Source organism: Thalassophryne amazonica, chromosome 5, assembly GCF_902500255.1.
Source record: "Thalassophryne amazonica chromosome 5, fThaAma1.1, whole genome shotgun sequence".
Classification (NCBI taxonomy): domain Eukaryota; kingdom Metazoa; phylum Chordata; class Actinopteri; order Batrachoidiformes; family Batrachoididae; genus Thalassophryne; species Thalassophryne amazonica.
In genome coordinates this window covers 40,993,091-41,018,825 of record NC_047107.1, presented here as the reverse complement: position 1 = coordinate 41,018,825, position 25,735 = coordinate 40,993,091, and the positions used below count along the sequence as shown (strand labels likewise).

Below are 25,735 nucleotides of genomic sequence, written 5' to 3'. Positions count from 1 at the left end.
ACCGTAACTTCAGTTTATGAACATGCGAAGTGGGAGATATCAATGGTCCAGTCCACCTCAGAGAACTCTTGTTGGTTGCCCCACAAAAAAGGCACATTAATGAAGAACAAATAAAAACTGTCTGGTGTGAAATGGCGGACGATTCTCGTTTCTTGCCCACAACAATAGACAAGAATCCCTGTTAGCAACAGCAGAAAGGTGAGTCACATTTGATATCTTTAAATGACTTTGACGAAGACTGATGACTAAATTGTCAAATCAAAAAAACATTGCAAGATGATGCCACAGTATAGTAGCGTTGTGATGGCAGCATAGTGGTGCTGTGCTGTTATTCCATTGTACGAGGAGAACCCTGCACTGTGTGTGTGCTTACTCTAACTAAATGTCATGGAGGCTAGAACACATTCACACCTGCATGTACACCTATGGACAATTTAAAGTTTCCAGTTCACCTAACCTGCATATTTTTGGATGCAGGAGGAAGCTGGATCACACAGTCACAGGGAGAACATGCAAACTCTACACAGAAGGGCCACAGGAGAGAATCGATCCTATGACCTTCTTGCTGTGAGGCAACAGTGCTAACCACTAAGCCACTGTGCTGTCCCCATTGGCCTCATAGAAGACCACAATTGTACTTGCTATTTACACTACAGAGGTATGCAGTGTAACACAAAAACTGCGTTGGGTGCAAACTACCAATGACAGCTGTGAGCTGCTCTGCAATGGGTGGAATATATGGTCTAATGTTAGAAAAAACTTACATAAAGCATGAAATAGAATCAAACTCATTTATGCAACTGGTAGGCAAAGTGATTTTTGTATTTCACTCCATTTCTACCTTCTGTTCTCCTGCATGAATGTCGAAATCTACAGCTTTCATTTTTGCACTCAGTAATCATTTCCTTCTCTGGAACATTGTGATGGAGCAGAGGAATCTATGTCAAAGAAAATAATCTTTTGCTCCAGAGTGATATATTTATTGTAAGATTATATATAAATATGGAGGACAAATGATTATGATGCAACATCTGGACCATGTACACAAATCCTTAAATATCAACAAGTGAAGGAAATTCAGCTGGGAATTGTGCTCAAAAAGCACTGCTGTAAATAAAGCTCATATTTAATCTGTTCTCACACAACCAAAAGAAAAATGAAGAAGGAAGATGAAAATGGTTCTATCCTTCAAACATAAACATCCCCCGTGACATTGTTTGTTCAATAAATAATAATAATAATAATAATAATAATAATAATGTAATTTATAACAAACTTAAAGGTCAAAAATTTCAAGGTGCTGTACAGGTTAAAAGAAAAACACATAAGAATATAAAACCAAAAGAATAGATTAAAAAAAAAAACGGAAGACCAAAATCACATCATTTATACAGGATAAAAATTCATATAAATAAATTGAAACTGCATACAAATTCTAAACAGTATAAAACATGTTTTGAGGTAGATCTTTAAATATTCCACATACAGTAAGTGGAATTTCTACATTGTGCAGGCAGACTGTTCCACAAGACAGGAGCAAAAAAGCTAAAGCCTTGCCGACTCTGTAACCCTAGAAACACAAAATAAGGGTATATCCTGACATGGCAAACCATAAGGGATCGATTCCCACCTGTGGCCTGTGTGGAGTTTACATGTTCTCCCTGTGTTTGTGTGGGTTTCCTCCCGGTGCTCCAGTTTCCTCCCACATTTAAAGACATCCAGGTTTGGTGAATTGGAAACTTTAGAATTGTCCAGGTCTCCTTTGCAAAAGAGATCTCAATCTCAATGGTACCAACCTGGTTAAATAAAGGTTCTATTTAAATTGTAAAAGTCAAGTCAAGTCTGGCAGCATGTGCTGCTAGCATTCACAACACCACAAAACCACCTTGAGTCCTGCATGGCAACTATTCAGACAGCCAACCGGACAATTTCCACATCTATAAAATAACCATCTATCTGCTGCAGGTATAATATGATCAAATCTTCAACAGCCACATTCTAAATCATTGGTTAACAACTTTGCTCCTGGTGATCACCTGGCCTGCATGATTTCCAGCTCTCCCTGCTTGAACCATTGCTAATTAAATAAGTCAGGTGTTTTCAGCCAATCAAGAGCTAGAAAACACTAGACTTGACTTATTAGCTGTGGCTGCAGTAGGTACACATGGAAAACATGCAAGGCAGGTGATCAACAGGATCACAGCTGGTGACCCATCATCTGAAGACATCTCTGTGCCAGGATAGCTCTTACAGGAAAAGAGGGGAAGAAGCTGGAGGTAGATAGAAGGAAAAATGGGGGAAAATAAAGGTAGAAGCATGAGAAGTTTAGCTTTTGGAGAAAATGACAAATCTTGGAGGTAATCAGTGGCACACTGTATATTTTTAGATTGTTTTCAGGAGATGTGTTCATCTTTGAGCCTGGACTGGACGGCAGAGCGTCACAGAGGCTGTGGGGTTCCTTGACTGCCATGTACACCGAGTGTCTCATTGTATCTCCTTTAATTCATTCAGTCTGTCTGGAGGAAGATGTCAGCTGGGCTATGGAACAGTGGGCTGAAGTCAGATGGAGAGAGGCAAAGGATGAGATTCTTTCAAAGGGCCCTCCCCCTTCACTTCCACTGCTGCCACCAATGGAGGCAGGGTAGCTAGGGTTTGAATACATTTGTCACGGCAACAACACACATGTGCACACAGAAACTCCCGCATGAAGGCACATATGCACACACGTATAGCGCACAGCCCCTGTGCTGTGGGAGGCCACAGGCATAACAGCAGTCACACAAAGGCAAGGCCTGCTGGCTGGGATTAGAGAAAGGCGACGTGACACAAGTATGGCGCATCACATCAGCTGCCTGAGATGCCCAGCATCATGACTTCAAGCAGCTCATCTGCCGATCAATAGCTCCACTGAAACCGAGGCGGACGGAGAAACAAACATGTAAACAGATCTGACTCTTCGTCACATTCACTACTCTGTCGATGTGTATGCACAGATTTGTGGCACATATGCACATGTCATGCAGGCAGTAGGCTCTTTATGTTTGTCATTATTTTGTTTAAAAAGTCCTTTGCCTATCGCCATCAAGAAGGTAATGTTTTCAGCTTGTATACATTAGTAGGATTACACAAAATTGCCAAGGAAGAAACTATTAACATTTGAAGTGAATCCAAATAAAAGGATGACTCCAAGAATGTTTTTTACTTTCGTCAACATGGCACGATAGGGAGTTTTCAACATTTTGTGTACACCTGATCAGATCTTAGAAGCAAAGCAGAGTGGGTCCGGAATAGTACTTGGCTGGAAGACCGCTTGGGAAGACTTAGGACTGTGTGTGTTTGTTTTTCCATATACAAATGAAATGACACTGGTCAACACGATCTTTCTTGCATGAAGTTTCTGAATCTGGTGTTTGTTTTTGCCAATCACATCACGTTTTTGAGATATGAAAACATATTTCTCATATCAAGCACTGAAGCTCTTCTGTGCCATAAACGATAGGATGGCTCTGTGGTCACATTTGGCGAACCTGGTTTAAAAACTATGCTTTTGAAGCTGCTTTTGTGCATGAATAGTGGCGTCAAACTAGCGAGTGAATGAGCACATTTTGTGTAATTCATCCATACGGAACTTGCAGACTGCAAAAAAAAAAATGTGATGTGATAGAGGAAATCTAAGCTTAGATTCAGATTCAGCACCCCAAATTTACCCTGAATCAGTTCTCAAAGTCCATGCAAGAAAAGAAAAGAAAAAAAAAAAACATTTTTTTTTTTTGTTGACCAGTGTAATGTATGGAAGGGCATCCAGTAAAAAACCTGCACCAAATCTCAATGTGTGGAGATCCCAAGCACCTGGAAGAACCTGAAAGACAACACTACATGATGATTTTGGAAAAGATTCAGGCATATAATAATACAAATAATATATATAAATACGTTGCATGGAGTGTGGATCTGGATAAAAGACTGAATCAGTGGTTCGAAATATCATAGTAAGTAAGGTTGACTGCATGTGCCAGTTAAAATGAATGAAACAAACAAATAAATTAGTGTCATAAAATTTAAAAAGACAGCAAGGTGGAAAAAATCAAAGACAAATGATGTGGAAAGATCAGCAGGTGTTTCAGCATGACAGCAAAAACACTGCTGGCTCAGCTGCATGTGTGGACCTGAGCCATGGTAGGTCACCAACACAGCTGTGGCATCATGTTTCTTCAAATAAGTGGATTTTTATTATTTATTTATTAAATAAAATAGAGTGCTGATCACGCTACTAACCACATTGCAGGCTTTCTCTAAGCTGGGGGCCACCTGCAGAACTGGTTACAAAACTTTTCACATGATATGAAATAATGGCAACATCATGGATTAGAACAGAATCAGATTATGGATTATGATCTTAATCTAGAAAACTCATTTTCAGTCCAGAAAGTGCCCACACTTTCGACGTTAACTATTACTTCTGTCACTGAATCTGATTATTTTTCTGAGCTGCTGAAAAGCCTATGTATGTACCCTGGAAAATGCAGCGAGTACAAAGATACACAAACAAATTAATTATCACCTCCAGTTTAGGTGCAAACTCAAACAATAAAAGCTATCATCTTTTAACTCACAAATTTAAAAAGACATAAAACAAGAACAAATTCCTTAATATTTGGTGAACTTTGTTATACAAGTCCATATCCAAATCCATAAGGTAACTTTGTTTTGCCTGTGTAATATTCCATAGTAGGTCTGTTTCCTGCTGGATGGCTAGTGGAAGCTGGATGGATGATGGATTAGGAGCAGGTGTGGTTGCCAGTGAGCAAGAGAAATAGTTTCCACACATAATATCACACAAGTAGCCTATTCTTTTCTGAATGATAGTTAGTTTCTAAAGCCCCTCTCATACATAAGGCATGTGAATGGCATGTTAGTGGCAACCATTGCAGTGCCGGTGTGTGTGTGCTTCATGTGTCCGCTGGATGTGTGCAGCATTTGTGTGGCATTTAATGTAGCACATCACCTGCTACTTCCTGGCCACTGTTTTATCAACTTTTTCTCAGTTTTCTTTCAGTTCCATGGATTTTGAGTTTTCATCCAAACAACTTGGTGCTGGGTCTTGGTTTGCAGAGAACCAGTTGATACCACCTGCCAAAAATAGCCATCTGTTTGCCACCGTCAGATAATATATAAGCATCCACTTGGCCAGTTCCCGCTGCCAGGGTCACAGCATCGAGGCACCTGCATGCTAGGCCATGCACAAGGAATCATGCCACATTGTCATAAAATACTATGACTTGCCATGCAAGTAGTACACGTCATGTGAGCTTCCCGTACACGCTAGTTTGGCACAAAGTCATTCCAGTAGAACCCAAGGATTTTCTGGAAAGACCAAAGTACCAAAGACAAGAAGCCACGCTTATATATTTTATTTTAGCCAACCAGCAGTCACCAACCATGAAACATTCAAATGAAATGGATATAAAAATGGCAAAAGTTGCACATACACACATTGGGCTGGCTGGCATTGCTGGGGAGTCTGGAACTGTTCTCAATACATCCAAATGCAGCCATGTAGCTCCAGGTGAATGAAAAGGATGTACTACATCTACAGGCCTCTTTCCCTTTATATAAGCCTCCTAAACCATAACGTATATGGCAAGCCAAGTTTTCAGAAAGCAGCCCCAAGTCTCAGTTCATGCTTACTCTCTCTGCGTCTGTCTCTCTCCCACCTTCTTCACTGGCTGTATAATCTCTATGGATTAGGATGGTTTATTCATGACCACAGTGTATTCTGTACGTGTGTGTGCATGTGTGCGATCTGGGCAGGCCACTAGAGTGTGACAGCAGGCCAGCGCAGTGACAGGAGACACCTTGGAGACTGTGACAGGCTGCCAGCTGTACACCATCATCCGAGATTCTCTCGCACTTCTCCTCACTATGCTACTCATCTATCTCCACATACATCTCTTCATCTCCTATCCTCCATCTGTATTCATTCCATTCCCATCCTACCTGTCTGTTTTTCTTTTCCACAGCTCTGCCCCACACTTTCTCTGCAGCGAGATTTAAATTATTTAATGTTTCTTGATTTCTTTGAACATTTCTTTTGCTGTTTGTGAGACTGTTTGGGTCTTTCTTTTGTTGCCTTTGCTTATGCCCTCTTACCTCTCTTCTCTCACCTTCACTCAGTAACTTGTTCATCTTAGCTGTGACGTGAGCTGCCCCTCATCTGACCCATTTCATTTAGATAACATGGCCCAGCAGGTGTTGATCTCCAAATCCCGTCACCTCCTTTTTAAACACTGGACCTCATCCCTCCGTCCCACCCTTGACTGACCTTTTGAACCCCAGAGGGAGGGAATTATCCCTCTCTGAGAAGAACAGACTGCTGTATTTCTGGGGTGCTCCGACCTTGCATGCACCCACTCATATGGGCAGCCATACTTATACACACACCAGCAATGGTATTATTCAGGTTCACTGCTAACGCCCTGCTGTGTTACTGCTGGTGATGTTCCCGGAGTGTGCAATGCGAAATAGAAGTGTTGTTTACGTTTCAAATCCAGCTCTGTAAAGGTTACTGACACAAACATATTTCAAAAAGCGTATATATGCCTGTTGTATAGGTGTCTGTGTGTGCCTTTTTTGCACTGCGTGTACTCAAACTCTGACCTTTCAGGAGACCCACTACATGTGCACACACTCTGTTCCTAATGTAAATAACTGGGACAGATTTGATTTTAGATTGGCCTTAAATTTCATGCTGACCAAGGGTTTGCTATCTGGAATTCCATACCTACAATCCAGTAATTCACTGATGACTAGTGGTGGAAAATTTAGCCACAACCAACAGAAACTAGAGATCTATGATCAAGCTCTCAAAACTACAGTCCCCGCTCCACCACACTAGCTGCTCACATATACATATCAGTTGTACTAAATAGGGATGCATCGATCGCGATACCAGTATCACACACAGAGCAAATAAAAGTCTTACCTGTTCGTGGAATTCATCATCACATGATCCTGAAGATGTTTTTGTGTAGGCTCTCAGTTGTCCAGGTGGTTTCCATAGTAGAGAAGCTTGAATCTTCGACTGGACTGGGTTGCTTGACGCGAGGACGTTTCGCTTCAAATCGCAGAAGCTTCCCAGCTAAAATTCTTGCTCTGGTGGTCTGACTTCTGTCTTGACTCTTGTAGAGAAGAATAATCAAGAAGTCACAAAAGCTGGAGTTTTAAACCTAACCAGACCCCTCCTACCGAGAGGCAGACTGCTATAGGCTAGTGACTAAACAATAGCTCTAATTAGCCCTCTCATTTTAATTTCTTCAAAATAAGTGGATTTTTATTATTTATTTATTAAATAAAATAACAGAGTGCTGATCACGCTACCAACCACATTGCAAGCTTTCTCTAGGCTGGGGGCCACCTGCAGAACTGGTTACAAAACTTTTCACATGATATGAAATAATGGCAACATCATGGATTAGAACAGAATCAGATTATGATCTTAATCTAGAAAACTCATTTTCAGTCCAGAAAGTGCCCACACTTTCGACATTAACTATTACTTCTGTCACTGAATCTGAGTATTAGAGAGGGCACCAGTGGACCTCAGTCTGCAGTTCATCTCCACCTTAAAGACACTAACCACACGTTTGAGGACAAGGAAGTTAAAATCTTAGCAGGAGAGAAGAAATGGTTTGAGAGAGGGGTCAAGGAGGCATTCTTTGTGAAACGTTTGAAACCCAGCCTTAACCGGGGAGGGGGTCTGAGACACACTTTATCCCCTGTTTACAATGGGGTACTCAGGTCAAAGCAGTTTCAGTCTTTTGTTCATGGTAATGAGTCATTCACGTCATCAGCAGAGTCGTCAAGGGAGCCATCATGAGAGGGTCCGTCCCATCATTAGGAGGGACAGCTGCCCTGTCATTAGGAGGGTGCTAACTAGAGCACAATAGGTGCTAATTAGAGCTATTGTTTAGTCACTAGCCTATAGCAGTCTGCCTCTTGGTAGGAGGAGTCTGGTTAGGTTTAAAACTCCAGCTTTTGTGACTTCTTGATTATTCTTGTCTACAAGAGTCGAGACAGAAGTCAGACCACCAGAGCAAGAATTTTAGCTGAGCTTCTGCGATTTGAAGCGAAAACGTCCTCGCGTCAAGCAACCCAGTCCAGTCGAAGATTCAAGCTTCTCTACTATGATCCTGAAGAAAAATTATCCACATACAGCCTCCTGAGTTTGGAAAACAACATCTGAAAATACTTTAATTCCTTCTCATGGCTGAAAAAAGTTCCTCTGTGACTTTGGGACTTTGCTCCGCAGTTCCTCTGTCAGCACTCAGATCACGGGTTCAGCGGCGGAGATTTTCTATCGAGTGAGTTTCAGCCCTTGGTGTGGCAGTCCAACCTAATATGAGACCAGCTCAGTCCACTACAGGTGTAATCCTTTTGTTGAATGTCTGTGGTGCTGCGTTAGCTTAATTCCTCTTCTTTCCACGGGCAGTACTTTTGCGCCAGAAGTTTAGAGTCACTGCGCACCTCATTCATTAACGTCTCAGTTACCACAGGCAACAGGCTGTGTGTACACTATGAAATCATCCCATGATCCACAAAGAAAAAATAAATAAATAATGTTAAAGTAACTCTGTTTTGCCTCCGTGTGGAGCTGAGATGCCGCACAACACCGTCTGTGTGTGTGCATGTGACACTGTGCTCCTCCAATATTTACATGTTCCACCTTTGGGGGAAAAAAACATTTACAGTATGTATTTGTGTATGTTATCTGTACGTATTTAATTAAAAGTTTAAAAAAAGTGTGGAGAGTGAAAGGCTGTTTAGCTCAGTGTCACATATTGTAGATAAAAACAGAAACAGGCTCACAGCTGATAACCCGGAGAAGCTTCTTTTCATCAAAGAGAATCTGCCCTCACATTTTCAAAAAAGGCTTTTAGTCCTCACAGCCATAAGTAAAGTTACTGATGGACAGTTTCAGTTCTGTTCCTGGTGTTGTATATTTTGTAGTGCTGAAGTCCACAGCTAATGTTAAAGGACAATTTGTTGTAGTCAAAAAGTGATGTTACATGATTTAAGTGAAATGTTTATAAATAAAAACAAAGCTAATGATATTGGTAATAGTTACAGTGAAAAAGTAAGGAACAGCTGATGAAAAAAACATACTTTGAAAGTCATCATAAAACTGTAAAGTGTCGTTAAGTATTCGTATCGGTACTCTGTATCGACGAATACCCAAATGTCTGTACTCGTACTTGTACTCAGTCTGGAAAAAAGTGGATGAGAGTGAAAGTGATGAAACACCTGAATTAACAAGTTGACCAACCTCTGTAAATCCAACAAATATGATGAATTACAAAAAAAAAACATCAAAAGTTCACTTATCTCCTCTTGGAAACATCACACCACAATTATTTGCCTCATGAACAACTTCTCATGGTGTGATCTGATTGTGTGAAATTTAACTGAAAATCATAATGCAATGTAGGAGGAGTTACCCCTTCAAAGTCAATATCATGCAGTATGATGCATTAATTAAACAAAAAATTGTTCAATTATCCCACGACGGTGGCTTTGGACATAGATTATTTTCTTTCATGCACATCTTTATTTGGTGTGCTCCAACTGTGTGGGGCTTCATTAAAAATGACCAAATGATTTATGATTTCAGATGTGTTGTGCTTAAAGCACATGGACATGAGTACAGATGGACAGACGGGGTGATTCCTATATTTTAACACCCCCCCCCCCCCAATACACACACACACACACACACACACACACACACACACACACACACACACACACACACACACACACACAAAACCCTCAAAATATTTGTCTGCAAGGGGTATAATTGCAAAAATATTATCTTTAGGGGTTTTAAAATGAGCTATTACATTTTTAGAAGCATCATTCAACATCATAAATGCATTCTACTGGCTTTTGTGCCCCCAAATTTCCTTTAATTAGCTTAAAAATAGAATACAGGTTAATGATGACAAGAGAGAATGACTCTTTGTCTCCTTGTGCTTATTTAACATCAACGGTTATTTCAGATTTATTGGCCTGGGTAATAAACAAGAACAGAAAATTACTTAACATTCCAATTAAGATGTGTCCCACACATCCCACAGATGACTCAAAATTAGCAAATGCCAGACAAGGAGAAAAAGGTCAGTGCAACCTTGAATCCCCACCAATCAAACAGCCCGTCCCTCCCACCCCCAAATAATCCACTTGAGCAGGCAAATACACAACCCGAATACACACACAGAATATGAGATGACAGAAAATACAAAAGGCAAGGAATATATGAGAACATGTCATACAAATAAAGGTATGGTGTGTGTATGTGTTCATGTGCACGCATGTGACATTTGCATCTCTGGCTCCCAAGTATCTCTGGTCTTGGCTAGTCCTCATCTCTATGTGCATACTGAGTGAGCCCAGGTGCTGCATATGGTGCTGAGGTCATACCAGAAAGGGTAAGTGCTGGAATAAGGCAACACAAATGCACGTGAGCATGCTACCTCTCGTGCTTATACACAAATGCTCAAACCCACTCAAGTGCATTCACATATGCATGCACAGTTGCATTCACATGCACTGGTAGCATGGGTTAAACATCTTAGTTCTTCAATGACATAACCTAGAAAGAACAGGGGTTGAAAACATGTAAACAACGGTTCTTCATAACATCTAATGGTACGAGGGACAATTGAGAGGTTTTGAGCCTGACTCAGAAAAAGTAGGGTGTGGTTCTCCAGCTTTTGCATTCTGAGAAACCAACATTTCTGGAGAATGTTTGAAGTTTTGACTTCACAACGGAACAGGTCTAGGCCTCACTTTATCTAAATTCTGGGTCTGTTGGTGAAGCTTTGGGCTAGCAGCCGGCAATCACCTTAGTATTCTCTCTGCCTTCCTGTCGATTTACTGCTGGTGAACTCATACCTTAGGTGTATTTTTTATGGTTGACTGATTCTGCTCTTTTTTTCTCTGTCTGAGGCACTGATGACGTGGCACAAGACTGACAGCTGCAAACCACAGGGCGCTGGACTGACCACGAGATGCCATGCCTGAAGCTGATGCAGCACACTGCAGTCTGCGTTTGGAATAAAGTTTGCCACAGTGACGGCCCCACTGACGGCATGATGGCTGAACGGTGGCCCTGCACCCCAGGGCGCTGGATGACCCCCTGCCTGCAGAGCTCATCTCAACAATTGCACCTTGTTTTTGATGTTGTTTTGATTTTCTGTTCCCTCAGCTTTGTATAACTTTGTAAAACCTTGTAACTGTTAGAATGGCCTAAGTAGTGGGTAACCCCTTTGAGTCTGGTCTGCTTGAGGTTTCTTCCTCAATATCATCAGGGGGAGTTGTTCCTTACCACTGTCCTCTGTGTGCTTGTACTAAGGGTTGGTAAGGTTAAACCTTACTCGTATGAAGCGCCTTGAGGCAGCTTTGTTGTGATTTGGCACAATATAAATGAAATAAATTGACATTGAATTGAAATTGAACTGTCTGACTGGGTGGGATGTTGAAAAATTCTCAATCACCCCTCACAGCGTTTAGTTGGTGATACTTCAATACATCAGTGGGGTTTTGCAGCAACAAATTAGATAACAGCAGAATATGGGAAACCTTCCATTTTATCATTGTGTGGTTATACTTAACTGAATTCAAAATGGACGATAAGTCCCCTCCCTGTATGGGAACTCTTGTGTTCTTCAAATAATGTGGAGGTACATCAAGAAGGGTCTTCAGCATTGGACTTGCTGTGTCAACCCCAAATTAAAAAAGGGAGAAGCTGAAAGAACTTACTACGGTAAGAGTTATGTTTGTGTGTGTGGTGCTCCCACCTGCTGCATCCAGTCCTGTGTCCCTCTGCTGGTCTCCTGTAGCCAGATGTTGTGAGCTGAGTCAGTCAGTGCCACAGCACATACTTTGTTCTTCACCTGCACTTCCCTCTGATTCATCTGATGGGAAAAAAAGATCAAATTTATATAAGTCACTGCTTTTTAATTTAAAGGCAGAAATACTTGAGAGAACAGTTAAATGGCAAAGAGACACCACAATGAAAGGGAAAAAGAATACTGGTATTCTATCCTATAGTAATCCTACACAGGCCAATCAGGCTGTGAGTGTACAACTCCTGCTGGATGGGATGGAACACCAGTCCATAAAACGTTACTTCCATGGCCAAAGTTCCTATAGACAGCTGGGTGGACTGGGACAATTCAGATGAAGAGTCTTGTCCAATGACACAGACAGAGTGTGAACAAACTTGGAATTGAATATTGGTCCATTTATTGGTACCCAAATGCCTAATCCACAGAGCCACCTGCTCTACTATTCTATAGGTGCAAATATATAGCAATTACTTTCAAATGTCCTATTTATTATGTCAAAACAAACTTAGATATTTGCCATTTGATTTCATGTCTAACATGCACCACTCCTCTGTAGGCCTGCTTGCATGACAAAGCTGGCCCAGTGCAGAGCTTTGTAACCTACACATTGAGATTTGACCTGGCGTATACAGCACAATGTTATGAAGTGAAATATGAAAAAGCTGCTCCACTATAGCATGTCCTTGTCACGTTCTGTGCTAATGTCCTTCCCTGCGCACGTTCAAAGGCTCAGTCACCATTCCTAATACCCTTTTCCTTCACATGTCACAAAGAATGTGGTGTCTGCAGGCCTGTCTGCCTATTCCCCTCTGAATGTCAATGCCAAGGAAAATGTCACACAAAGGACTTGTTACTGCACTACAATAGAATTCTCACACCGCTGGTCCCACCCCAAGGAGTACCATAGCCAGACCTTGGGAAAGAGCCATTTCACTCTTCATTTTAAGATAAAATGGGGAAAAAAGAGAACAGGACTTCTGACAATAGGTTAACAATCGCTTACTGCATATATTTAGTGTGACTGGAGAAGGGTATAGGGGTCAGGGAATGCTGCAAAAGCAAACTTAGTGATAATCTGGTGACCAACACTTGACATTCACACCCATGTGCCCAGTTTGAAAGTAATGAGGAGAACAATGATAGTTTCTCCATGACTCACAATAATTCCAGACAATGTGAGCTGGTGATGTAAAATAAGAAAAGCAATATAGTTGGAACTAATGTATGTCAGGGCGGGAGGGAGCCCGTCACCAGGAGTGGCTGGACCCACAATGCAAACCCCCAGACAAGGCTTTGGTGTGGGAGAAATCATGGTCTTTATTCCAGGCTTGGTTTCGGTACACATGTAATCAGTCAGTGTGGCAGAGGTACAAGCAGGATCAGGCTGAGACGCAGTCACAAACGAGCAGGGTTCAGAGGCACGAGCAAACTCAGACATCCGGGATGAAGCAAAAGGCATGGTCGAGGTACAGAGCAAAGTTCAGAACACGGCAAGACAAAAACAGGACTGTGATGGGTGCTGGAAAGAGTACAAAGACTACAATCTGGCGAAGAAGTGAAGGACTGTGGAGTTTAAATACTTGTGGACTAATTAGGGAGAAGTGAGGGACAGATGGTGTAAAGGAGGTGCACGTGAGGAACAATCTAGAAGGGGTGTGGCTTCTGGCTAAAGAGTAAGACAGGGCAAAAGTGTGAGGTAGGGAGTGAGCAAAGTGTCGTGATGTAATAGACAAAGACACGGGAGCAGGTGCAAGAGTGTGAGTGAACAGAAACAAAACAGACTGCATCAAAGTGAGGGAAAAAACATAATGTCAGGTGCAGGGCGTGGAGTGAACAGAAGTAACTGGGCGTGAGACCAGGAATGAAGACATGATGGGAGGTGCAGAGTGGAAACAAACAGCAAAAGCAGAACAGAGTAAAATGGAAATCAGGGTCAGAATGTAATACAACAGGGACCAAAATCAAACATGAGCATAAATACAAGAGCAACTAGAACTGATCAGAAAATCAATACAAAAGCAGAATTAAACAGGAACAGACTAATCAACAGAAATCAAAACCCGATATAAAAGTATAACAGAAAACATATACAGATGAAAGCTAAATGAAAAACAATGAAAACACAAACTGGCTGAACAAAACTAGAACAGAACTTGACAATGGCTAAAGAATGGAAAGTAACAAAGTGATAAGAAAAACATAACAGAATAACTCATGATGAAAATCATTACTGATAAATCAACGCAGAAGCAGACGGAGAACCACAACAAGGGGAAAAACAAGGGCTCAGTGCCCTGACCCGGCCAAATCCCTGACAGTACCCCCTCCCAAAGCGTCCGACACTGGACGGACGCAACAACACAACTCGACAGGGGGAGGGCGGCGGGGGAAAACACAAGGAGGAGGGCACACAGAGACCTGAGCAGCACACAGGAGGTCCACATGGCAGGAGACCCCACGGATGACCAAAAACAAGACCAAAAACAGGTGCCGGAAGCGGCGGGAGTGAAATACTAGCAGGAGGACGGCCATAATGAAAAATCCAGCGCACAGGCATAGCAAGGAACCGACTCCGGCCAAGGTCCGGAGGATGACCATGAGGCTTCACAAAGTGGCTAGCCATATCAGTGACCGGACTCTGGGGGGCATGGGACACAGAGGCGGAGATACAAGTACACAAAGGAACAGATCTGGGGACTAGACGCCTGGAACCACATAAAAGAAAAAACAGCCGTTTAAAAGGGAAATAAACCAAGTGGCAAAACCACAGAAGTGAACAAATCAGTGAAATCCAGACTGCCCCAAAAACCCGCCAAGAGTGAAAACTGTAGCCAGTCTCCAAACCCCAGTATCGTGTAACCATCCAAGTGATCGAGGGCCAGGAGTTTAGTGTATTCAAATAGGGCTTCAACCATTGATCTAAAGCACTAATATGAGCAGCCAAAAGGAGTTTAAACAAGGCACACAAATACAAGATCAAAAAACCTACAGTGTTTAGTAACCACTTGCAGGATATAGTATACAGCCAAGGAACAGAAATATCACCTGAGAACAGGCCACCCTTGTAGATCTCGTTCTGCAAATCATTCACACTGATCATTCCAGATAAATCTGTAAAGTGATCCAGACTGAAAGAATAATTTGGGAACCAGTAAACGGATACAGCACCTGCCTGAAAGATGTTACATCCCCCAAAATAATGACCTTCTGGGAAGGCACCAAACACAGAAAAGAATCTGCAGATCTGGAATACACATAGGGCAGTCACTACTCGAAAAAGAAATTTGCATGAAGCATGTTTCAGAATGTGACATGAAAAATTTAGCAATTTTGTAAACAATTTACAAGAAAACCTTCTCTGGCTCGGTAGTAGTGCTTTTAACGTATTTCTCACAGACTCATAAGAAGACTGTTTTAGGTTCAGACAAGGCAGTTTTAACAGACTTCTGAGAGCATCACAGGCATGTGAACCGATCAAAAGTAACCAGAGGAACAACGAAAAACCACTGACCGTCCTGCAGTTTCTGTTTTTGGAGGTTGTCTCCAGGACAGATGCTGGTGCAGCTTGTAGATGCCCTGGAACGGATGAACTGTCAGTGTGCGGGCGGGCTCCCCCCTCTGGAGCCACCGCTGGTCGAGTCACCCGGTGCGGAGAGACCCCATCAGCAGCCAGCGAGAATGAAGCGAAGGCAGAGCACAGTGAAGTTTCAATGACAGTAGGTGAGGGTGAGATGGCAGATTGGCGTGACGTCACCAGTGAGGTGGTTGCGATGCACACGGAAACAGAGTCTGAGTGGGCTGTAGGTGACAACGAAGCTGGACCGACAGGGGTAGCATGGATCAGTAGAAGTGATGACGTAGTGCGCGCCAAGACGTCACTGACTTCGGGCAGCGGGCCGCGCACCATGATGGCTTCCTCTTCAGGCAGCGGGCCGCGCACCATGGCGGCTTCCTCTTCGGGCAGCGGGCCGCGCACCATGATGGCTTCCTCTTCGGGCAGCGGGACGCGCACCATGATGGCTTCCTCATCGAGCTGCGGGCCGCACGCCATGACAACACCATCAAGCGGCAGGCCATACGCCGCGACCGAGGCGGGACACACAGAAGACATGGGCGACTTAACTTGCTCATGAGACACGGGCTCCTCCGAGCTCCATGATGAGAGGACTTCTCCCAATGGCTCGATTTGCGACCTCAGTGGCGAGTGTTCAGCCGAACTTGGAGTGGTCGCAAAAGAGGGTTCGGGCAACGCTGGAGCGATCGCTGTGGCTGGAGCTCGTGATTTTGGCTGTGGCGTTCGGATTCTCCGAGGTGCGGGGACTGGCGCTACATGGAGCGGCCGCGCTGTGGAACCAGCGTTAGGGACGCACAGCTCACCAGGAACATGCCGCGAGGCCTCGCGCACTGCTTGGACTTTCCGTGGTGCTGGCTTTGGGGGAATCTGGAGTGTGGCTGGATCGTCTGACTGCATTTCAGGAACAAAGGGCAGCAGGCAAGCAGTTTTCCTTGGTGTAGTGTCGTACCAGGCTGGAGCGAGAACAGCGTCTGAAAGCGTAATGACGCGCGGCTCCTCACAACAGGTGGTGGTGAGCTCTGCCTCGAACAAAAAGTCCATGGGGTCCTCAATACAGGGTGGGACCGACCCTAGCTTAAACTGCATCTTAATGTCACTCAGCTCAGGAAATGTGGTTAGCAGCTCTGGTTCGGCTACAAAGATCTGATCAAGAGCTGAGAAAATTCGCTGTTGGTTCTGCCGACTGCGGCAGTCCTGATACTCAAAAAATAAGTCTTGAATTTTAAATAGTGTATTAGCCGTGTCCTGCAGCGCCTGACCTTCAGCCTCTGATGATGCGTCGTCATCAATGTCCTTCCACTCGGCGTCGCTGTCAGAGAGTGGGAGGCTGGATTCCAGATGGCCTTCAGGCTGTCCGATCCAAGCTGGAAGTTTCTCAGCTGCAAAAAACCCGTCTAGTTTTTCCAGGTCTGGGAAAAACCCATACAGTCAAGCATTGGCCTCAGCAAGATCCAGGGCTTGGTTAAGATAATCAAATCTTTTCTTGGGTGTGAAACAAGCTCTAAAACAGTCAAAGCAGAATTCAATTTCGGAAAAAATGTCTGATTAGGGCAAGGTTATTGGCTCTGACAACTGACGTGGAGTTCGCTGGGTCCAATTTCTGGCCAGATTGTACTGTCAGGGCGGGAGGGAGCCCGTCACCAGGAGCGGCTGGACCCGCAATGCAACCCCCCAGACAAGGCTTTGGTGTGGGAGAAATCATGGTCTTTATTCCAGGCTTGGTTTCGGTACACATGTAATCAGTCAGCGTGGCAGAGGTACAAGCAGGATCAGGCTGAGACGCAGTCACAAATGAGCAGGGTTCAGAGGCACGAGCAAACTCAGACATCCGGGATGAAGCAAAAGGCATGGTCGAGGTACAGAGCAAAGTTCAGAACACGGCAAGACAAAATCAGGACTGTGATGGGCGCTGGAAAGAGTACAAAGACTACAATCTGGCGAAGTGAAGGACTGTGGAGTTTAAATACTTGTGGACTAATTAGGGAGAAGTGAGGGACAGATGGTGTAAAGGAGGTGCACGTGAGGAACAATCTAGAAGGGGTGTGGCTTCTGGCTAAAGAGTAAGACAGGGCAAAAGTGTGAGGTAGGGAGTGAGCAAAGTGGCGTGATGTAATAGACAAAGACACGGGAGCAGGTGCAAGAGTGTGAGTGAACAGAAACAAAACAGACTGCATCAAAGTGAGGGAAAAAACATAATGTCAGGTGCAGGGCGTGGAGTGAACAGAAGTAACTGGGCGTGAGACCAGGAATGAAGACATGATGGGAGGTGCAGAGTGGAAACAAACAGCAAAAGCAGAACAGAGTAAAATGGAAATCAGGGTCAGAATGTAATACAACAACAGGAATCAAAATCAAACATGAGCATAAATACAAGAGCAACTAGAACTGATCAGAAAATCAATACAAAAGCAGAATTAAACAGGAACAGACTAATCAACAGAAATCAAAACCCGATATAAAAGTATAACAGAAAACATATACAGATGAAAGCTAAATGAAAAACAATGAAAACACAAACTGGCTGAACAAAACTAGAACAGAACTTGACAATGGCTAACGTATGGAAAGTAACAAAGTGATAAGAAAAACATAACAGAATAACTCATGATGAAAATCATTACTGATAAATCAACGCAGAAGCAGACGGAGAACCACAACAAGGGGAAAAACAAGGGCTCAGTGCCCTGACCTGGCCAAATCCCTGACAATGTAAGGCCTTAGTCTGCATTAAAATTTAAGACTAGGGTTCCTTTTAGACAAATGCTAAAGTAACAACACAAAGCACTACAAACTACAAAATTATAGTTGGATGCTAGCAAGACTTTATGCTGGGGCTACAGTAGTGGCGTAATGTTTGAGCTGGACAATGAATCTGAGTCCGACACTCATACTGAGGCTATAGCTGGAGCAAGCCCAGAGGCCAGCACTAGCAGCCTGGCTGGCAGTACATCAAAATGACGGTGGGCATTTGAATACATCCTCTCTTGCCCAGCCAAATTAAAGTGGGAGTGTATAGAGATAAATGGAATCTATTAAAGCACTAAGGAGTCATACATCATCCAGCTGATAAGGCTTCCACTGGAGTGTCTTCATCATGGTGGTGGATGGAGTGGACTAAGAGGGAGGTACAAGCAAAAGCATTCAGAAACAAAGTGTGCAACAAAAGAAGACAGGCATTACACATGTATGCACAGACACATACACTCGCACATAAAACTGTACATCACACACACAGATACACACTCCTTTCTGCACTCCCACCTCATCCACGCTTGGTTGAAAAGCTTTCCTTTGGCAGAACTGGGCCCAGGGGAGCAGCAATGTCAACCTTTTAAAAGTAGAGGTGTCAGTCAAGGTCCTGCTTTCTGGCACTATTGCAAAATGGGCCAGTCCCTCAGTATATGGGCTGATAGCAGAGGCCAAGAAGCAGGAGACTGAGTACTGACTGCCCATGGAAAATGCTAAGCACATGGCTACAGCCCAGTCAAAAAACATCCGCCAACCATGGGCAGAAAAGTGTTCATTTTGCAACCTTTTCCAAGTATATATTTGACCTTGTGCTTGCTAGTAGTAAGGGTGTCTGACTGCAATATTCCCATTTTTTGGATGTAGATATACTTCATAAATCATCACAGACATCTGTGGTGGTTTATAAAATTAAAAATATATATATAAAATTAACAATTTTGGAAAATAAAGCTATATCAAAAATGCAAAATCGTACTAAGTACAGTTATCATATTTCTAGTAAAAATATGTGAATACGTTTACTATAAGACAAACTCACAAAACAAGCAAATTTCAGCCACATATAAGTACTTGTTTTGCGATAAATACATTCTAAAAATGTAAGTGAAAGCCTTGGAAACATTTTGTTTTGAGTAATATCTGAGATGACTCAACATAAGATTTTTATGATGCTGTGTTGTTTGTAGAAGATGGAACACTTCCAAATACTAGAAAAATATAACTGCAAATTAGTTTTTGTAAGGTAAATTCCAGACCTTATTTGAAGAAACCTTAATAAGTCTGGGATGTTTAAAAATATTTTCAACTGTTAAAAATGTTGGTAAAAAGTTAAAAACACATTGTTTTCATACATTTAAAAAATCTCTGCTGATGGAACAAGAAACAAGAAAATGTGGGCTCATGCACGGAAGTGTAGATTGATAAAACTGATGGATGAACACACAGCTGGATTATCGTAACCTATGCATAATATTTTTTTATTTTGTAATGTACCTTTATTTAAAAGGAACAATGTGTAACTCACACATAAATGTCACCATTTGATGCACTGTATTAGATTATAGCAATAAGCTAATTTGCATCTGCAGTACATAAATTATTCTTTACTTCCTGTCCTTCAATTAACTGGGACAATCTACTCTGGTTGGTATGCAGTTGACGTGTTGGTGTGCCGTAAATGTGTGGAAATCATGAAACTTACACCTGTTTCAGTATAATTCAACAAAAATGTCTTCCAATGAGAAAGAAACAAGTCCTCTTGCATCAAGACTGTTGGTACACTGTTATTTTACTATTTTCCAACCACTGTTTCGATGCATTTTTAGTTGATCTTTGTGAGCTCGACAAAATAGAAACCTACCTGTCTTCAAAGATACACAGCATCATGGATTTTTCCGAAATGTCTGAAGAAATTAAATCAGGGACTCTCACCAAACAAAGTTTGCCTTCCTGGTGATGCCTCAACTATAAATTAAAGCTGAAGAAGTCCATCTTCCAACATTAACTGTATCAGTCACTGTTTCTGACAGCTCTTGCAGGTCATGTCTGTGCACATATGGCTTGGCTGTGGTAACAGTTGGGGTAATAGGTTGAGAAACAATAATTCTCAGAGAAAATGCTCTATGCAGTGTGGACCTCAACCACAAGGATTTTGACACCCCTGGATCTTATGTTATACAAGCCACAACAGCAGTAGTGAGCTGCATGGGCAAAGCAAACTATAATCACATCTGTGCTGTACACGAGGTGGATGATACTCATTGCAAACCTATAAACCAGACACAATCTTAAAACCACATGATCCCAAGTGTGTATAACTTTAAGCTATGTTAACCTATGACTCATTGTGTTGTAATTTTTACACTATGTTAGACTGTGTGTTAATGCTAGCCATCTTCATCCAGAATGTTTAATGCATTAATCCACTGTGTGACCACAGACTGTAAATTTAACAAGGAAACAAGCAGCTGTTGGGATCAGTCTTGTACTGGACAGAGTCAAGGAGGAGGAACATGTGAAAATATTTGCAACTAAAACTAACACACAGATACAAAAGAAAATGAACATGAAAAGTAAATGAAAAGATAGCATGGATGTTGGATATTACAACATTTACTATAAGATAATATATAATAATATAAGAAAACAGATGGTCATGTGTTCAGTGAAAGGGTCACCAAAGTGCAGCTGCATGTAAAGATCTGCACTGGGATTTGGCACAAGTTCTATGCCAGATGCCCTTTCTGATGCAACTCTACTTCTTTACAGAGAAACACATGCACACCTTCAGGTGTTTCTAAGCAGTCTTCCTGTAAAGTACTTTTCAGGATTGTCTGCTTAACTCCTGAGGTCTGATAGGATCAGGGCCCATATTTATCAAGCTTCTCAGAATTACACTTAAAAACACTGCTAAGGAACATAGAAACACAATTACAAAACACAAATGTGATGATGGCAATTGGATGTTTAATAACCATCGTGTCGAACTCATGGAAGTTGGAAATGTTGAAGCCTACAAAACCACGTGAAGCATGAAGCAGCCTTGGACAGCAGGATGCTATTCTCCGTGATTTCTGTGTGCCACTTCAGGAGAAGTAAAATAAGTGGAATGTGGTTGTGTTACAAGGTACAGCCTCATTTCCACCAAGCAGTCTGGGTCGGTATGGCACGGTATGGTACAGTTCGGAATAGTTAAGCATGGCTTGGCTTGCATTTCCAGTGGCAGCAGTACCCACTGTTTGGTAAGGTGGAGCATAGTAGACGTTAACATGCACATCATTGAGAGTGCGTAAACTGTTGTGCGGCCTGGCCCTGTCCACATGGAAACGGGTTTCGGCGTATCTGCACAACTGTTGTATTGTACTGGTGTCCACACGAAGTACGCGCATTCTAACATCCTTTCTTTTTTTTTGTTGTTTTTGTCTTGGTGGATCATTAATGTGATTTATTTTTGATGTGAGCAGAATGCTGAAGACACGAAGGATGTCTGTGGTGAATGCTGGTGTGAATAAGTGGAAGGCTGTGATGCTTTCAGCTTTTCAAATAAGTGATTTCTTTGTGTTGCTTCGTGTTCTTTCGTGTGCTGGCATCATTTGGTTCACACTGACAACACACCCAGAGCAGAGAAACACTGAGGGACTTCTTTAAAAACACTATTTATTCAGTAATTTCCACAATAAGGAATTAAAGTATTTGCAGACGTCATCTTCCATAACAAGGGTGTCTTATGTGGGTAACAGTTTTCGTCAAGCTGAGATGATTAACCGCTTGAAATGACGCAACAGGTAAGATTTTATTTTTACTCAGTGTGAGAATGGTTTTAATATTTGAAACAGTACAAGTCGGAACTGTGTGAATTGTCACGTGAGGACCTCACTGAAAAGAAATACAGGGTCTGTAGCTGTTATACTGCACCTCTGTATTCACATGGTCCATCCTGAATAAAGATATATCTTATTATTATTATGAGTATTATTGTTAGTGTGCCGCATTGTAGTTCTTCGTTAGTTTTTTCTGCTGAGCCAAAAAAAGTGGTACAGTATGGGTATTTTGGTACCTATCCCTAAATCTGAATGTGGAAACACACAAAATAGCCTTCCTTACTTTGTCATAGCGTTACAGACCGCTTGGTGGAACTTAGGTTTATGTATTTATTATTTGTTACTTAGTTTGTCCAGTCTGGTTTACAGTTACTGAATAAATTTTGAACAACAAGTGTGCCAGTTACAGTACAACTGGAAGAATGGCTGGCTATAAATCCCTTCAAAATAAGGCAAATAAAAATAATGCACCCCTACATTGGCCCAGATGTGACTATATGCAGTAGGGAGAATTCAAAAATATTCTTTGTCTCCTGAAAAATGTGTGGACATCTCTGTATCATCACTGCAATCACATTTTGATTTGATTTATTTGGCATTCAAGACATAAAACTGTACGATTTCATTGATAAAAATCTAAAAATACTGGCCCATGAAATAAATGCAGAGGATAGCACAACGAAGTCAAAAGACTGTGTGGTCCACAAAAAAACAAAAAATAACCCCCATCACCCCCCAAAACCTACAAAATATAAAATAATAAACCTATAAAATTAACACCAATAAAAGAATAAAGAATTATACAAGTTTGAAATAGAACAATACATTTGTTTCAGAATACACAGTGTGGTACTATGCTTTCTACCCTTTTACATTTATTTAAAGAGAGCGGACCGCGGCCTCAACTTTATCTAAAGTCTGGGTCTTTTAGTGAAGCTTAGGGCTAGTGGCCGGCGATCACCTTATTATTTCTTCTGTTTATCTTGCTGCAAATGCTGATAAATTATACTGTATTTGTTGTCGTTCTGTTGCCCGATTGTTTTTTTTTTCTCTCTCTGTTTAAGGTGCGGTTCCATCCAGAGATGGGAATGGGTGTTTTTCTTCTGCAGGCCTCCCGTCTTGTGCACCAGCAATGGACTCCCAAAATCTCCCCAAATTTCCTGTATAATTTCCTGTATTGTCAATTGTGTCTGTAGCATGGCCCAAGCAGAGGGTCACCCCTTTGAGTCTGGTCTGCTTGAAGTTTCTTCCTCAAATCATCAGAGGGAGTTTTTCCACTTTTTACCACTGTTGCCTGTGTGCTTGCTCCAGGGGTTGGAAAGGTTAGACGTTACTTGTGTGATGCGCCTTGAGGCAACTTTGTTGTGATTTGGCACAATAAATTGAAACTGAAATCACAATAAATAAAATGTTGACATTGGTATATTGTCTCTGACAGTGATGTGCAAATGAGTGACAGGACGACACATCATGTATACATCTTCACAAAAAAAAAAAAGCTGAGTCACAACTGTTGATGCAAACTGGAGCCCAGCCCACATACATCCAAACTCTGGATGAACTATGACATCTCTTTCTGTCTGAGCCCCTCTATTTCTTGCTCAAAAAGCCTTTCTTTTCTGATTTTTCAGCAGAGGGCCCGGTTGCTATAGAGACCTGCAAACATCAGATTTCTGACCCCCTGGTTGGTAGAATTCTACTAAATCCAGCTTTTCAAAGCTTTATAAAATTGCCATCCCCCCACACATTTAAAGCACCTCAAACACGTGTACCCCCCCCCCCCCCCCCCCCCCCACACACACACACCACATACACAACCCTGTATCTTGTTCCTGGCATCTCACATGGCCCACAGCAAAATACAGTGTTTAGCACTTCAAGCTACTTCCTGCTACATTGCCAGCTAATTGGAAGACTTTGGCTACATCTGTAATGAATGCTCATGAATACACTTAATAGCCTACTATATAGTAGGCAAAAACAGTATAGGTTGTCACAGTGCATATTGTCATGGGGAGGTGATGGCCTAGTTGTTACAATGGTGGGCTTAAGACAAGAGGACCCTTGGTTTGATTCCTCGTCAGACTTAAAAAAAAAAAAAAAAAAAATCACTAAAATCCCTTCAGCATGGACCTGATTTACAACGTTGCTTCCGGAGTCCAATTCAACACCTTGTATGGCAGCACGATGACACTGGTATGTGAATGGGTGAATGTGAGGCATCATTATAAAGTGCGTTGGAGGAAAGTACTAATTATTATTATTATCATTATGATTATTTATTCTTCTTATCATTATTATTATTTGTAACCTTAATAGGCATTTAGTAGTAGTTAAATAGTACTCAGATGACAAACAACCTGTTATGTGTCGGACGCAGCTCGGAGAACCGACCAGCGTTTGAAGGACCCAGTATGAAATAAGCAGAGCACGGTACAAAGGCTAACTGAATTTAATACATAACAGTGATACAAAAAATAACAAAAGAAAGTGCGGTCTGGCGTGGTGTGCTCCCAGCAGCGCTAACGGTCCGGAGCCAGAAGCTGTTCGGACCCAAGGACCCCGCCGACACCCCCCAGGTGGCCGCAACAAACCGAGTCTGTGAAAGAAGGAACCATTATGTGAGTCCACACTCTACACACAGAGAGAACACTTAAAGGTGTACAAACAGCAAACACTTCCTGGCTTGATTACTGATCAGCTTCCCACCCTGCAGGCATGGAACATCCAGTTCACAAAACTCCACTGCAGTGGAAGCCGATACATGACTAACATACAGCTCAATATAATAAGGTGTGAGGGACACCACATTTACTGACTGTATAAATGTTAGTCACAAAATCTAACGTACCTCAGGAAGTGTGCTGACGAGCGTGAGACCTCACCCCCTCCTCTTTCACAGACCGTGCATCAAACCCTGGACGTTCTCTGCATCCACTGATGATGAGATGGCTCCCGAGACGACGATCTCACCCGTCTGGTCACAAGGTCGAGTCTCTGGCAAATACACACTGTATACTCCAGTCTTAAATGCCACCATGTTCCAATCCATATAGATGCACCTCAGCTGTGAGTCCTGACGAGCCGCAGGTGATCAGGGTGAGGTCCTGATAACCTCAGCAACACAGCCACTCAGTCCCAAATGCAAGCCACCTGGAAGGAAAAACAAAAGACAGAAACAAAAAGGCAGCCAGGCCCCCCAGCCATACAACACAACCTCCATAATGTGCAGACAGACTACACTATGGCATTTTGAAGGTGGAGCCTGGTAACTGAGGAGGAACAAAAATTCAACGAAGATACCCAACATACATGAAAGCGACATCTGTGTCCAAGGGGCTATGGCCTTACACATATATACTTTTATTCAGGCCCCATACAAGAAAAGTTAGTTTATCATCCTTGCCATCAGAAAAAAAGTGATGAGGGAGGGTGGATTTTTTTTCTCTTAGAAACATTAAACAAACAATACAGCAAAATTTTGAAGTTGGGAAATGAAACATTTCACTTAGAACTATGACAAAACCAGCCTCACAGCTCTGCAATGGTATTCGATTAAAATCCACAAAAATAGGGATGTCATCCAACTACTCCTCTAGGAGGTGGGCTGGACCAAGCGGCTGGAACTACCAAGAAGAAGAAGAAGAAGCAGACGAGGAAAAACTCACCTTGCAACCATTGTACTT

General features: G+C 42.4%; 1 protein-coding gene across 1 annotated transcript in view; it reads right to left on the bottom strand.

Moving 5' to 3' along the window:
- Positions 1–25,735, bottom strand: part of fam172a (family with sequence similarity 172 member A) — a 538,430-nt gene that overhangs the window by 163,636 nt on the left and 349,059 nt on the right. Inside the window, 1 exon segment of the mRNA XM_034170053.1 lies at positions 11,856–11,972. Within this exon segment, the coding sequence (XP_034025944.1) occupies positions 11,856–11,972 (117 nt within the window).